At 35.2% G+C, this 16,402-nt stretch overlaps 1 protein-coding gene across 1 annotated transcript in view; it reads left to right on the forward strand.

The window, feature by feature from the left end:
- Prx2 (Peroxiredoxin 2) overlaps positions 1-10,179 on the forward strand; it is a 30,324-nt gene extending 20,145 nt beyond the window's left edge. The window contains exons 3-5 of the mRNA XM_089647220.1: positions 3,946-4,085; positions 6,076-6,244; positions 8,625-10,179. Coding sequence (XP_089503346.1) covers positions 3,946-4,085; positions 6,076-6,244; positions 8,625-8,772 — 457 coding nt within the window. The 3' untranslated portion in view covers positions 8,773-10,179. The remainder of the gene's footprint in view (positions 1-3,945; positions 4,086-6,075; positions 6,245-8,624) is intronic.
- The last annotated feature ends 6,223 nt before the right edge of the window (positions 10,180-16,402 follow it).

Here is a 16,402-nt window from a genome sequence, read left to right on the forward strand (position 1 = left end):
TACTCGGAACTTTATTAGTTTAGTCAAATCAGGTGCATCCATTAAGTCATTAACTAATTTGAATAAAAGTACCAGTTCGATCATGGTTCTTTTGCAAGATAAGTCGGTTAAATCAAGTAATTTCATTAAATTAACATAATTAATTTGGTCTACCCTAAAAATTTGTATAGAACTCTCTCAATTTTAAATTGATGTGCTTTATATTTATAGTATGGGGACCAAATAGTGGAATTGTATTCTAAATTACTTCTTTTTAAGGCAGTGAAGAGAATCTTAAAAGAAATGTGTGACGTAAAATCTTTGACTGTTCATAAAATAAATCCCAAACATTTCGTAGGCTTATTTGTTACTTTGATGTTTCGGACAAATGTTCAATTTTCATCAAATAAGATACCTTTTTAAGAGGGACATTGTTGATGCTATAATATTATTAATTTTGGAGCAGAAATCTGTGTGTTTGTCTAGGTAAAAACTCTTAAGCAAGTGAGATCTGGCCTCACGAAATTTACAAAGCTTTTCTGTCTGGAATTTAAAAAAAAAATCAACTATTTTCAGTTTAGAAATGGAGTTATTAGATATCCGTTAATCTATAATAAATAAGACAAGGCGCTACACTGTTAGCTCCACATTTTAAATTTATTAAATTTATTTTTAAAAAAAACACCTCTAAATAATTCAAATTATTTTTATTTGCAATGCAATAATGTTATTCGTTTCGATTCTATTATTTTGCAATCTGTAAAAGTGTTCAAAAATTTACATAGCTTACACAATATTTCATTTATTAAATATTTGCTTAGGTTTCAATAATATTGTTTTCAAAGAATGCAAGATCATTTATTTATAATTTATATTGTGAAGCGTTAATCGTTACCAACTGGTACACTTTATGCAAACAGTTATTAAAACAAATTCTATAATAAATCATAAACTCTATGGAACCTTAGACATAATATGTCGGTATCAGCATGGCATTGATCATAATAATTTCAGATGACTATCTGAGCTGGCAGGTTATCCCAACATTCCTCTACTATTTCTCTTCCCTTTCTCCATATTATTTCTATTGAATAGACTATTTTAGAAGAAAGGAGTGTATGAAAATATATTATTTGACCCTAAAGTGAATCCCCACTATTAAATAGATAAATTAAAAAGAAAGACAAACATTCCCGGGTTACGAATAACCCAACAATGTTTGAAAATCTCCTACTACCACCACAGAAAGCCGAAAATGTTGCTTGTGTTGTGATGGAGGACTTAGCCAGCCGAGGAATCGAACACGCGACGCTCGGGTGAGACCCAAGCGCTATGCCCACTCAACCACTAACCGAAGCTGACCGATTAGCGAAGTATTATACCAGTAATACTTCGCTAATGTCTTTCTTGGGCGTCCCCGACTCCTTCTACCAAACCGCTCTCTAAACACTCATGTCACTAATCAGAACAAACTTTGAAATTTTCAATGATTTTGGTTGACTACTTTTAGAGTTTTGAAGCACAAACATAATCAGGCTTAATTTTTATAAATTAATTTTATTCCATTATATTATTGTTAATACTAGTCCAGATACTTCAGTTTTTTTTTACATTTATTTATTCAAGAGTGATGTGTTCTCGTTCACTTAATCTTGACAAAAAAACATTTGCTTGTTAGTTTTTGTGTATTTAAATGACCTTGTGGCTGTTACCTATTGAAGCATGATGAAGGTACATTAAATAACTAGTTTTTTTCTACTTTGCCTACTGTATGAAGGTTACAAGTACCATTAAAAAAAAATAATAGCTAAATTATTAAAACAGTATCCTGTGCAAATGGTTGTTTCTTTGGAAGTACGCATTATTACTTTAGACGCAGTAAAAATAAAATAAAGCTTGAAGGTTGTGATATTTTATTATGTACAAAATCGTGACTGTACGGTACAGCCATAGATAATAGAGACAAATGGAGATATGACATGGGAGCGTGCATACTGTCGCTAAGGTACAATCAAACTGCACAGACTATAAATGCGTCTATGTAATGAAATTTATGCGTTCGGTGTCTTGGAAGAAACAAAGGTGGGGCAACACTGCATAGATGCGATTTGCAGCAGTATGAGTGAACGATGTTGTTGACTTTTGTTTGGGACAGCATTACAGTGTCCATCATCAGAGCAGATGTGTCCTCAGAACCTTGGCTAAAGAAGGAGGCAGCGCAACGGCATAATACATTGCTGTGTCTCATTCTGTCTGTGCATATAGAGAAACATTAATGCTTGCTTCTTAAAATTTCAATGCAATCGGTGAAGAAATTTTGAAGATTTAAGATTTAACAAACAAACATTTACATTTTTATTTATATAGATAGACAGCGTCCGTGTGTATTTTAAGAAATCTAATATACCATTTCCTTTTCTTGTTTTTCCCATTCCTGTGGTCAAATTGATGATACTGTCGGACTTAAATAATATTATTGTTCAACAACAAATGAGCATACACTTTATTTTTGTGGTCAGTAGATATGACATTTAGACGCAGTAACTACATATATTTTTCTATGCATCAATGATCTCGTCGCAGTACATTACATTACTTAAATATATTATTACAACAATGATTTTGCATGTACAATATTACAAAAATCATGAAGCCTTGTATGGCACATTAATAAAATAAATATATATCAATGTAAGTCACTTAACGTGACATTGCAGCTGTTTTGGGTTAGGTCAACCCTTTAGGAGTGTTGTGCCGCTATATCGGCGTGACCCTTTATGCCCCTTCGACAGTCTTAACGTGTGTCCCTGTCATTTATTTAGAAAATTAAAAGAATTATAATAAATAATTAAATGTTATAAAAATAATAAATATCACTAAATTTATTACGAAACTATGAAAAAATAGTAAACACTCCTAAATAGTAAATTATTTAGTAGAATAAATTCACTTAACCACTTGTTACCAACGTATCATAAGAATACTATTTAAAAATCATTTCTCTGAACATAATGTAAGTCACTAGTTATTATGAATCCTAGTCGTTAGCCAGTTGTATTTATTATTTAATAAATATATTTGTACAGCGCCCTTGAGGTGATTTTTGTCCTCGTGCCATATAAATTAGCCAAATATTATTATTATTAATAGGTTTTCTGGGGAAACTACTGATAGATTACGGCCATCCACCACCACGTAAATCATATTTGACCACTTTTCAGGAGAGACAAAAAACTAGCGATGTTTTTTCCCAAACGGCAGTCAATGCGTGGTGATACTATTTTCATTGTTATTATACTAAGACAATTCCCTAACATTGGAAAATCCCATAGGTTTATTACCACAATCAAATGGTATTGCAGGATGACTTACGCGGTGATGTTACATATGTGGTGATGTTATATACGCGGTGATGTTACATACGCGGTGATTTTACATACGCGGTGATGTTACATATGCGGTGATATTACATACGCGGTGATGTTACATATGCGGTGATTTTACATACGCGGTGATGTTACATACGCGGTGATTTTACATACGCGGTGATGTTACATACGCGGTGACGTTACATACGCGGTGATGGATTACCGGTGACGATATACTGCTTTTATAAATATGCAGGGTGTCAAGGGACGTGCTTGACTTACTTTAAACCAGTGATTCCAGACATTTGACATTGACATTGTATAAAGGGGGTAAATCGGTACAATTTACAATTTTACAATTTCCAAATATAAGTAAGTTATTATGAAAATGGGATCGTCTGGCGCACAACGAAAATTTTTAGACTCGGCGATCAAGAAGTTAATCCGTTTAGTAAAATTTGTATCCGTTAATCAAATTGTAACTTTTTATATAAATATAATACATATCTTATGTATCAGTCCTTTCTTTTTATTTTGCCGTCATCTGTTAATCAAATTGTGACTTATTTTAAACATGTTTTGTTTCTTTGTTGTTCAGCACCTTTGTCTGCCCCACGGAGATCATTGCTTTCTCTGACCGCGCGGCGGAGTTCAGGAAGATCGGCTGCGAAGTGGTGGCCGCCTCTACCGACAGTCACTACACCCACCAGGCCTGGATCAACACACCCAGGAAGGAAGGTAAACATCATAAATTAATCAATAAATTGGGTCCCATCAGTGGCACTACATACCTATAGACACGTTATTGTCTCCCAAAAATTACACAAAATGTGGCAAATAACAAACACATTTACGTTTCTAGTAAATTCTTAATTCAAACGTTGATCATGTAAGACAAAGATAGACTCAATGAATTTGTATGTATAACCTAACCTATCCTAATGTTACATAACCTAACATAAGTAGACAGAGAAGGTAGACCGCCACAACTATTATGGCAAACACACTCCTTGCTTTATTCACACTCATACATACTCTTCTGTTATTCTCTCTGTAATGTTTTCTTCCAGTGTCCTATTTTATCGGAGGTTGCCTATCATCAGGGAGGTAATCATTGTGGCAGAATAAAGTAACCACTTAGACCTCGTTCCTTTTGCCCTTGTTCCAATCGTAATTAATAAAATACATTGTAGTTTTAAAATCATAATTAGGTCAAAGTTTTTGTAAAATAAGATTGTCACTAAACAATTCAGTACAGATAAGTCAGCATTATTCTTCAATGAAATGATGTTACATAACGACATTAAGTCTGCTTCGTAGTAACCACGCTAAAAATTAATTAAGTCAAAGATAAAAACGGTAGATTCGACCGAGGGAGTAATAAACTTTATAAGCTCGTCAAATTAAAAATAGAATTATGTTGTGTGATTCAACTGTCTGTGCGTAATTCAGGGAAATCCGTTGTGATATCATTTCATTGTGCATTACGTCAGTTTAAGGTGTAAAGTTGAATCTACGTCTCAGTATGCTTTTTTAAATGTTGTATTAAAAAAACCAGGTCATTTTCTTTAAAATGGTAATTTCTCTAGTCAAAGGATTGGTTCACATAATTAGTAATTTTTCTTTTTGTATCTTGCGATTTTTGGTTTTCATAAAGTACTTTGTATTACATGAATTTAATAAGACGTGTTCTGGTAACCTCCGTGGTAGAAAAGCAAACTTAATGGCTTTGGATCCAGAGGTGGAAAATCCGGAGAGTACACAATAGAAAATATCTTTTTTGGGAAAAATTCAACAAAAACTACATTTACTAAGTACAACTCCATTATTACTCCACATTTTAACTACTGCTCAACGATTCTTTTCTTGTGTAACGACAGAGAACAAAATAAGTAGCAAATTCTCCAAAATAGGGCAGTGAGAATAACACTTATACTGCTAAATAGATTTTTTTAAAGTAACTAAAATGTTAAAGGAATCAAATCGGCAAACAGTGAAATAGATGTTGATCTTGAACGCGGCGATATTTATACATAAAATAATAAACAACAAGGACATTCACAGAAATAACACCCTTGTGTTTGTCATTTCATTGCGAGTGCAGTGAAATCAGGCTACAAAAAAGGACAAAGCGAATACGCAAAATAGTTTATTGTACAAAGGGGTGAAGTATTATAAAGCGCTGCCATAAACTTTAAAGTCTGCACCCATTAATAGATTCAAGATGTATTTGTAGGAGTCACATAAGCAAGAGAAAATATAGTATATAAGTTATAATTAATTAGTCATTTCTAAACTTTGATGCACAAATTACTAAAATAAAATTAGTAAATAAATATGCGTTAAATTTATTTAGATTAATTTGCGTTCTTCTTTATTGGTTTCTGAATTGCTGACGATCGTGACCTCCACCCTAATTTCCCTGGTGGACAAGGTTCCTTCACTCTTCACGTTCCGGAGGCCAGTGATATTTGATCTTTCCAAAGCATCGGTGACTTTCCTCTGCTTCTACTGCCTTCCACTTTGCCAGTGACCATTAGCTTCTTCAGGTTCCAAGTTCTCAATTTGGCGATAGATAGTAGATAGTTGACTGTCTGCTTTGGAATCTTGGGCATGTTCCTTCAGCATGATTCCACTACTCATAGAAATATGAGGGAAATGTAATATGTTATTATGTAAAATGTTGAATCAATACAGCTTCTCCACTGACCTGTTTTGTTTGTTCCAGGTGGTCTGGGCAAGATGGAAATCCCCCTGCTGGCTGACAAGAACGGCAAGATCTCCCGTGACTACGGAGTCCTTGATGAGGAATCCGGCATCCCATTCCGCGGCCTCTTCATCATTGACGCCAAGCAAAACCTGCGCCAGATCACCGTCAACGACCTGCCCGTTGGAAGGTAATACAGTTATTCGTTGTTTTACGTGAATTACGTTCATATATAATACTGATTGCCTTCTCCACAGATGCTCTCTGCTGGCTGCGGTCCCTCACCATTCGACTCCTTCAAGTCCTGCTCCAATCCTCTTTTATGCAATCTATCCACCATCTGCCTCTTGGTTGCTTCCAAAGGAACACCCACTCATAATTTTTGATTTGGTATCTGGCATTCTTTCAACATGTCCAGCCCTTCATGGTCATTGTACGTTGCAAACAGAAAATGATAGTACATATCCGTACAGATATCGATTTCTATATAATGTCTATGCAATAACTGAAATAACTACATAATTAAATACTGTATTATTTGAGCATATACAACCACAAAAATGTGAGGTTAGGTTTTTCATTCTGTCAACTTCACTCTTTTCTCACTGTTAAGACCAGTCCGAATGCTTATATGTTACATGCTGCTATCCTCGGCGTTGGTCGGGCCTTGCGCAGAATATTTCGAAATCAGATGTAGACAGTAATTTTCCCCTTGTTTTGAAGGTCAAATGTGCAAAATTTCATCAATTTCGCAATAAAATCCACCCCGGCTTGCCCGCCCGCCACAGACACTCTTATTTATATAAATAGATAAATAAATATACAAAGATAAACTGCTGTCTTGTTAACACTTATTAATAAATTATTATTAATATCACTGGTCAATAAATTGTTTGCAAATCACTAGGATCATAATGTCTGATAAAGCTATCAATCATGAGGGTTTTTACTCTTGTTTTAATCTTTTGTCTACTAAACGAAGAGTTCTAGGAATTTAATAAATACCGTTTATCAATGTTCCTTATGACAGTTGTAAGACTTTTTTGTAAAGCAATTTAAATTTAACACCAATAAAATAATTCATTCCCGGACTTGAAAACCTACACACAGCAGTGCATAGTCGGCAAATAGATAGTTGACATTTGTCACATGAAAACGGATCACTCTTGAGTTTCTACAGCTCGGCTGTGGAACGTTTTTCCGGCTTCTATGTTACCTCCTTCCTCTCCTCAAAAAGACCTTCCACACAGGCTACCCAGAGATGACATAGGCCCTGAGAGAAATATTACTCTCCTCAGGGCCCCATGTTTGGAGTAAATGTAAAAAAAAAACTTGCCTTTGATCATTGGGCAATTCATGCATACCACTGGTTAATGATTAGTTATGGTTCAAACATTGTTACAATATTCTGTCAAATTACCCATCTGGTAACACATCTAATACTTATTTTTTCTTTAACCTGTTAACCGGGGAGTTCAGTTTTGAATTACGCAGCATACAACGGGCGCGAACTCCTTCACTAGGACGTATCAATACGTCACGCCCGGTGGACGTTAATTTTATTTTTTATTTATTTATGCATCAAAAAAAGTGAAAACATCGAATTAAAAAAAATAGAATATTTACAAACAATTACAAAGATTACAAAAAAATATTAAAAAAGTTATAATTACAGAACAATAAATAAAAGCACACAGATAAAAGAGAAACATTGAGTTTAAAAAATATAAAAATGAAAAACTCAATTTCCGTGTGATATGTTCGGAAATATACGTCCCGCTCGTTCCAGGGTGCAACATATATTTCAAGGACGTATTTATACGTACTACCCGTACCCGATACTGTTTACGTTTGACGTATTTATACGTCTCGCCCGGTTAACAGGTTAATTTTGAAATATTTTGTGTTTGTATGTAGAATTACTTTATGTTTGTGATTACTCTTATGTTTGCTTCATTCAAATGTAAATTGTTAACCTCGATACAGGCTCAGTCCTAGTGAGGTTGATTTTTATGAGAAAAAAAAGTGTTTTATGTATAGTAAGATGCAATAAATAAACTTGTCGTGTCCTATCCAATACTAGTTCGGTGTCTGATAAATCCACCGTAGATTTTCTAGTTGCTCAACGTACTTGCCACGATTTTATGGTATTTTGAACCTTAAAAAATGCTACTAGCGAACTAAAATATATTTGATTCGCGTGGCAAGGAAATAAAGTATCATAATTATCATTTTGTCAATTGAAAATGTGTTTATTTTATCTATGAAAAATGGCATTGCAAAATTCTGTGTCAAATGTCATAATTTCGATTTTCAAAAGTCGTAGTATGTATTTATTTACAGGAAATCCTCGTACATGACATATTTTTAGCGTGAAGAATGCTTATTTAGCTGGAAAATATAACAAAGTTATCATGAAGTGTCAGCCAGCGTACGGCGGGAGATTGGCATTTTACTCGTGGCATTTGAAGGGTTATACTAGCTTAGGTTTGTTTATTTATCTTAACATTTCTTCAATGTTTTGTTTTGTAATGTAACCTTCTAACCTTTTGTTTGTTCTCCTTCGGCAGGGACGTAGACGAGACCCTGCGCCTGGTGCAGGCCTTCCAGTTCACAGACGTTCATGGCGAGGTGTGCCCCGCCGGCTGGCGTCCGGGACAGAAGACCATGAAGGCTGACCCCAAGCTGTCCAAGGAGTACTTCCAAGCAGCTAACTAGACCTATTAGACCACACGTCACACCAGCGGGCCATCCTGGGACTGCCTGATAACCTAACCTAACCTAGTTACAGACTAGTAATAAACCTAATCTATCATCTTTTGATTTTGGTTCAGTAAACCTAACCTAACCCATTACCTTTTGATATAACGGCTAGTGAACCTAACTTAACTTTTGATATGATGCAAAAGTAGAGTTAGTCGCCGAGTTGACAGATGTGTTGGGTTCCCATCCAGGCGTCTTGGGTTCAATTCCTCTGCTAGGTAGTTCAAGTCCTCCATCATTGCACATGCAACATTCTCTGCATAAAACGATGGAAGTAAATGGAATTCAAATATTGTTAGATTATTAAAACCTGAGAATGTTTCTTTATTTTATAAAGAAAACATAGAGTTCTACATCTAAGAACTCCATTGTAACCTTTGTTTTTTGTTGCATGATGTGTCATTTGTGAAATAGAGGGAGAGGTCACAACAGAGCTATTAAGCAGTGTACTTTGTAAGGCGTAAACATTGGCTGCATGGATGCAAGAAAAAATAATTGAAATGGGTGACAATAATAATTTTCTCACCATATTTGAGGTTAGGTTAGGACAGTTTTATCACAGCGATATTGTGTCTGGTACACATTTGTATTTCCCAAGATAGCATTTTTTTAATCTCACCCGTGAAAGTTTTGTTTTCACTGTTGCTTTTACATTAACTTACACTAATGTTTAGATGGGTTCTTAAAATATGTTAAAATGAGGGATTCCTGAGTTTATCTTGTGTTTAGATTATTTTTACACTTGCGTCCGCAAATAATGACATTTTAATTTTATAGTACAATCGAAATTGTTGTTTCTTTTCAATTTAAGAATACCTTTTTAATAAATAATATATTTACACAAATCATTAATTTTTACCAGTGGAACTTGCTTCCTTGATATTAATTTAATATTATGTTTAAAAACTTTTTTTTTGAATTTTTTTTTTTTTACTTCCATTCTGATAATTTTAAATAGTGGTATTATAATGTGATAGAAACACGAGGCTTCTTACATTAAAATCATACTTGATTACACTTCTTCTAAATGTGCATGCAGCAAATTTTTTCTTTGATGTATGTATATAATATTTATATTTTCTTTATAATATTCAATACAGCAAAAACTTTATTTTGTTACTTTGATTTTATTTTCTCAATCTTTGTAAGGTTTGTTTTACTTTTAACATTTCCACAGTCATTGTTTTATTTTTGCTGGTGTACATTTCGAAGTTGTATTAAGCTAAATATTCAGACCTGTGAGAATATTGTCAGTATTGTAAGAGAATTATACCTAGTTGTAGCTCTCTGTATTAAAACAAACACCCTTTTGTATAATGTAGTTTATCTTCGTAAATAAAGAATAAAGTTTACACACTTCAATTGGTTTTTCTTTTATCTATTCAATAATATTATTATTTATTTTATAAACATGTTCTGTAGAGTAGTTATTATTGAGCGTGACAGGTTTTCCGCCTTCTGAAGGCATTATCAAACTGTGGTAAAGTCACTTACAGACAATCTAAATTACTTCCATATAAGTACTTATAGTGGAAATCTAATTTGCTTTTATTTGTACATATTACCTATGCCCTTACTGATTTACGAGTAAATTGTGGGAGATTATTGATGATGTTAATTACCCCATAAAGTTTCCACACTTCTTGCATTGTTTAAATTTGACTCATCATCATCACTTTTGGCTCTACAACTCCTGGTGGGTCTTGGCCTCCTCAAGAGTCTTCCTCCACTCATCTCGGTCCCGCGCCAGCTCTCTCCAGTTTCGAAGCTCCAAGGCAGACAAATCTTTGAGGACGTTGTCGCTCCATCTTAACCTTGGCCTTCCCAGGCTCCTTCTCCCTATCGGTCTTGAGCTCAGCAGGGACTTTGGTTCTTGATGCTCGGTCATTCTCTCCACCATCAGGTGTTTAAATTTGACTAAAGGTTCTTAAAGTGAGGTTTCCGAATTAATAATTTGGATGACTCGGAGGTTTCCTTTTCTGTGCATTAATATTACACTAACTTGTTTCTACTATCTTGGTACGAAAACACTCAATGATAGGCAGGAAAACACTTCCTTGGGTTTTTCTTCACATCAGTTTTGTTTTTGTATAATATGAACACAAATATTACTGATTATCACCTGCAGCTGAAGTTTACTGGTAGGTAGCAGAATAAGGGTATAATTTCCCTTAATCGGTAGTGGAATTCCACTACCTACCACTTCTGACAGACTAATGTCCGAGACTCACTATCAGCCGCAGTTGAGATTTACTGGTAGGTACCAGATTAAGGGTCTAATTTCCCTTAACCTTTTGAACGCGTTAATTTGCTCCGTTTTATCTATACCCGTACGCGGTACACATTTTCAAATACCTATGCACGCAATTAAATGTCAAATTATAGCATTCTGGCATTATTTATTGGACTATATAGACAGAACAGATTATTCTCCACAATATGAAAACAAATCCTCGTGTGTCAACACTCTTAGATGTTTATAAAAACAAAAACATAAAATTTCATACAAAGACGTACCGTATCTTTTGAATGTGGTCCCGCCATTCACTCGCCGTGTGTGTACTTAGGCCACTGCGTTGATAGACATAAGTGGGACACCATGATCACTTATCATTTTTAGTTCTGAAAACTTTTTCTCAAACTCTTTTCTAAACTCAACACTTAAAAATAACACATAAATTTTATATCACTTAATAAATATTGTTTTTTAAGCACTTTAGAGGAATCTCTGTCTGTCACATTTTTTTGGAACTATGGTAAACTTTAAAACAGGGTTCGATACATAAAGACACACCACATTCTTTACATACGTATCTCGTTAACTGCATTTTTTTATTTTTCAATCGGCATACACGACATCGTCTACGCGGTTTTTTTATTTTGCCAGTTGATGGAATCAATTCGGCCATATGCTTAGCGGCATATTTAGGCAAAACCCGAAACGGGTTGAGGTGGGCTGATGTATTAGGATCTGGTATTTGAGAAATCTCTGGTTTATATTTCTCAACTAGTTGCATAATAACCGCCAATTGAAAATCTGCTAGAGATTTTTTTATACCTGTCACTTGGGTGTACAAAATAAATGAATTCAATAAATATAGGTCAAGTATGTGAAAAAATACTTTTTTATACCATTTTATGGTCTTCCTCATACAGGATAAACTGCTCAGCATCATGTCGCTTTTGTCAACAGCTCCCATAGATTTATTGTAATCAATGACACAGGCGGGCTTGCGAATGGGTTGTTTAGTTTGATGATTTATTTTACTGGTTTCCTTAAATGAGTTATCGTGCAAGGTAGTTAGCATGTGTACATCCCTTTTATCACACCATTTTAATGCTAAAAGGGGACCGCGGCTTTTTGACTCAAATTCGCCTTTTTTCAGTTTAATAAATTTTGGCATTTCCTTCCGGTTCTTTTCTACCGTCCCACAGGCATTTGTTTTTTTCAAATGCAAAAAATTGAATAAATTTGGACTTGAGTACCAATTGTCACACCATAAATTGTGCCCTTTGCCAAAATAATCAGTTAGGAGTGTAGTAACAACAGCGCCGGTTATTCCCAAGTTTTGTTCATCTGTAATTTCCGTGCCTTCTCCGCAGTAAATTATGAAATCTAGAATGTATCCAGTTTTCACATCACACAAAACAAACATTTTGATTCCAAAGCGATGTCGTTTTGATGGAATATATTGCTTAAAAATTAGCCTACCCTTGAAAACAATGATACTTTCATCTATACATATGTCTTCATAAGGTATCACAGACTCCTTAAATAGTGTTCGGGTGTGATTTAAAATTAACCTTATTTTATAAAGACGATCTATAGGAAGCGAATTTGAGTCACAGAAATGTAAATTTTGCAACAACAATTGATATCGGTCTCTACTCATGATCTGGCCAAAAATAGGGGAACTTAGAAATATATTTGTACTCCAATACTCTTCAATAGTCAAGTGTTCGTTTCTTGTCATAAGCATGGTTATTGCAAAAAATAGATACATTTCTTCAATACTTGTGTCCTTCCACTTATGAATTCGTGACTTCGCACCAAATTCCTTTGAAATGAGAAGAAAAGTATGGTAGTCGTTTGTTTCTCGAACAATTTCATTCATAATCGAGCGATTTAAAAAATGTTCAAAAAATCACTTTCTGTTGAATTTTCGTTAAATTGTACAGAAACGCCGGATTGAAAATCATCAAATTCGTGTACTATTGGAATATGAGGTCCAGACACCCAGGAGTGTAGCACTTCTTCACTTACAGACTCATTCGCTTGAGTTTCTGTATCTGAAAGTTCCGAAGGTTCAAATTCATCTTCGGACATTTCATAATCAGAATCCAAAACGTTCAATATATTTTCAATTTCATCATCTTCCAAACTATGGGCCATTTTTTATCCGAAAAATCAAATGAATTAAAAAAACTAAAAACTTGTGAACGTTTCCTAATAAATTTTGGAATAGTATATAAAACACGAAAATAACACGCACTTTAGTAATATATAACTAATACATGTATATAACAAAATATATTTAAATTAATAAAGTATATAGTAAAGTCAATAACTCAGTTTTGTAACACAGTAAAATGTTAAAAAATACGCGCAATCGGCACAATATGGTCACTCGTGAATACAGTAAAATTGAATTTGCTAGACGAAACACAAGAAATCAAAAAAAAAAAATGATTTCTGAAGTGAACAAATTAATTTGAATTTTTCGTAATAATTCAATATTACAGCAGAACACAGAATGTTATCGGCGCAGATTCCACAAATCAACTCGGCGCGCGCAAGCGCAGATAACATACTAGTACTAACGCCATCCGTTGACAAAATTGTGAACTAAAGCACTCAAAGGCGCGAAGAGGCGCACTTGATTATGGATCTTTTTTTATGAAATACAATTTTATTTTTGAGAAATACTTGTAGATGTCAGCATCGTGATAGTTCTACGAATGTCCAAGCGAGCAAGAAATACATTTATGACGAAAGAGCGCTGGAATATCGGCCGTCAAAGTTTCCGTATCAACTGTTGATACGGCCGCGTGTGAGTATAGACTTTTTGCCGTAACAACAGTTGATACGGCCGCGTGCAAAAGATTAATCAGTAGTGGTACTACCTACCACTTCTGACAGACTACTGTCACAGAATACCCTCCGAGACTGACCCTCCAAGACTGCCTCTCGATGACTGACTCCCCGTTTAGATTAAAAATACAAAAACATATTTTAAAAAGTTGACCTTACTAAGGCCCTTTTCTCCCACGCCTTGGTTGCTTACTCTAACAATAATTTGTGGCGTCAAGAAGAATCCAGATTGACTAATTAATAATAAACCGCTCGACCTACTTAGTACCTACCTTCGAGTACTTCTGACAGCTCGGATCGTAAACAAAGCAACCTACCTGCTACAAGCACCTACTTGCCTATCGGCGACAATACGATCACGCAGTCAGTCTGGCACATTACGAGAACTCGTCAGAAGGTTCGAGTCTACCGCCTATGCATAATTGCCGCGCGGCCGAAGATTCCCGAAACACACAGACTGCGAGTGGCTCCGATTTAGTTGCAATTCATCTACCTACTGTTGCCACCGGCCGTACGGTATAAATAAGCCCGACGCAGCAAGTCAGTCAGTCAGTCATCAATCTGCCGTCAGTGGACAAATCTCACGAGTAATAATTCGCGCACCTTTGCGAAGGACAATACACCCGGCTTCGCACGTACGCATCATGGACTCCATCGGGACATCAACTTAGCGCCTTGGCCACGTCCCTGGCCAGCGCTACACGGATTACAGCGCCCTGGTTCCAGCGTCTCTGACCAGCGCTTCATCCACGCATCATGACCACCACGAGGACACGCAGCATCCTCACTGGTCTACGCAGCTCCTGCTCAACCGCCTACAAGGTGGTCCGCCGCACCTTCGGCCTTTCCCGTCAGCACTGGAGTATTGATACCCCAGATCGCCAGTGCCTGACAGTCAACGAGTCCCGGTCACCAGCGCCCGGCGTCGACTCTCTGACCCGCGCTTGACCAGCACATCACCGCAGCGTCCGGAGAATACCACATCTGTCCAGCGTCAACTCTCGTTACGGCTACTCTGACTCAAATAAACACCGTGACCTTCACGACACGTCTTTCATTTCGTGCCTCTCACCATTGATCCCCATAAATTTAAAGGGACGTGATATGAACAATAGAAATATATTTACAGTATCTTAGGAATACATTTTGCAATTTGCAATCTCTTCTATTATGTGTTTACAATAATAGTGTTGCCTTGGTCAGAGGCATCCTTGCAATTATTACACCCCAGCAGGCCATAAAAATCGGCATTTTCTTTAGAGCTGAGGGTGATCAAATTTGGAAGATCTTCAACTAAACAAACAATATTCAAGGACTTCAGAAGGTAAGTACTTAAGAGTATTGTTCAATGCAAACGAACAGACACTTAAAAATTTTGCAGAGATAAATAATTTTTAATCCTATAAGGACATTGTAATTATGAAATACCAGGCTGTTAGATGTTTTTATTTTGGATTTTTCATTGCAGATACGGGAAAGAAATATTATGTTGATGTTAGACAAAATGGATTATTATTGAATGTTTTAAAAAAAATATAAGTGGAATTCTATAAATTCTACATGAAAACTATAAAGAAACGAATTTTTAGATTTAATCGTACACAACTAGTCTATAAAAGCAAAATTGAGTATTTCAAATCACATTATGAAAATGATGTTGCAAACTGAAAATAATTCCATTGACCTTAAAATTCTGGACAGGAAAATTGCTGTCAATTTCATGACAGCACAGCTCATGTTTTGTAGTTTTGCCTGCTTCGGATAAACAGATTTCCGCTTCACGCCACGGATGTTAAAAAATAATTTATTTTCTTGGTTTTAGTGACATCTCTGTTTCGTTGTTGTAACTATTACGATGCAAAAAAAGGTTTGCATACTTGATAAAACATTGGGTCTATTAGAGCTACTATTTCATAGATGGCAGGAGAAATACAAAATATTCGACTTTCAACTTTAAAATGCTACTGTTTGATAGATGGCAATGATTTTCAATTGTTCCGAAAAGATCTCTCGTTTTATTTCCGAACAGAAAACTACACCAATGTAATTTATCACATAAGCAAATTCTTGAAATTCAGATTTTTTTGTCTTGATTTCTTGTAGTTCCTGATTTTCAGCAATATTATGTTCCTTTATCTTATATTATATTGTGAAACTCCGTTACAAAAATCCGGAGGATTTATAATATTCACTATGGTTTTATATCTTTGAAAACTGCATTATTTGCATAGACATATGAATGATTATTTGGAAATAATGCCTTCCTTTATAAGATAATTTAATGTTTGTTTCATCAAACATTTAGGTCTATCTGTTTGAACTCCAGTCACATTTTGACGTTGGGACAATTTTTTTATTATCTATAGGTACCCATATATCTCGATATTATTTTTATTAAAGTTCAATTGAAGAGTGGTAGACATTCTCACTATGGCCGTAGTTATAGACCACTGTGCAGGGCCGGAACATTGCTTGGAATGGCTTTAGCTACAT

Source organism: Hesperophylax consimilis, chromosome 26 (genome assembly GCF_061612785.1).
Source record: "Hesperophylax consimilis isolate HC1 chromosome 26, BYU_Hcon_1.0, whole genome shotgun sequence".
Classification (NCBI taxonomy): Eukaryota; Metazoa; Arthropoda; class Insecta; order Trichoptera; family Limnephilidae; genus Hesperophylax; species Hesperophylax consimilis.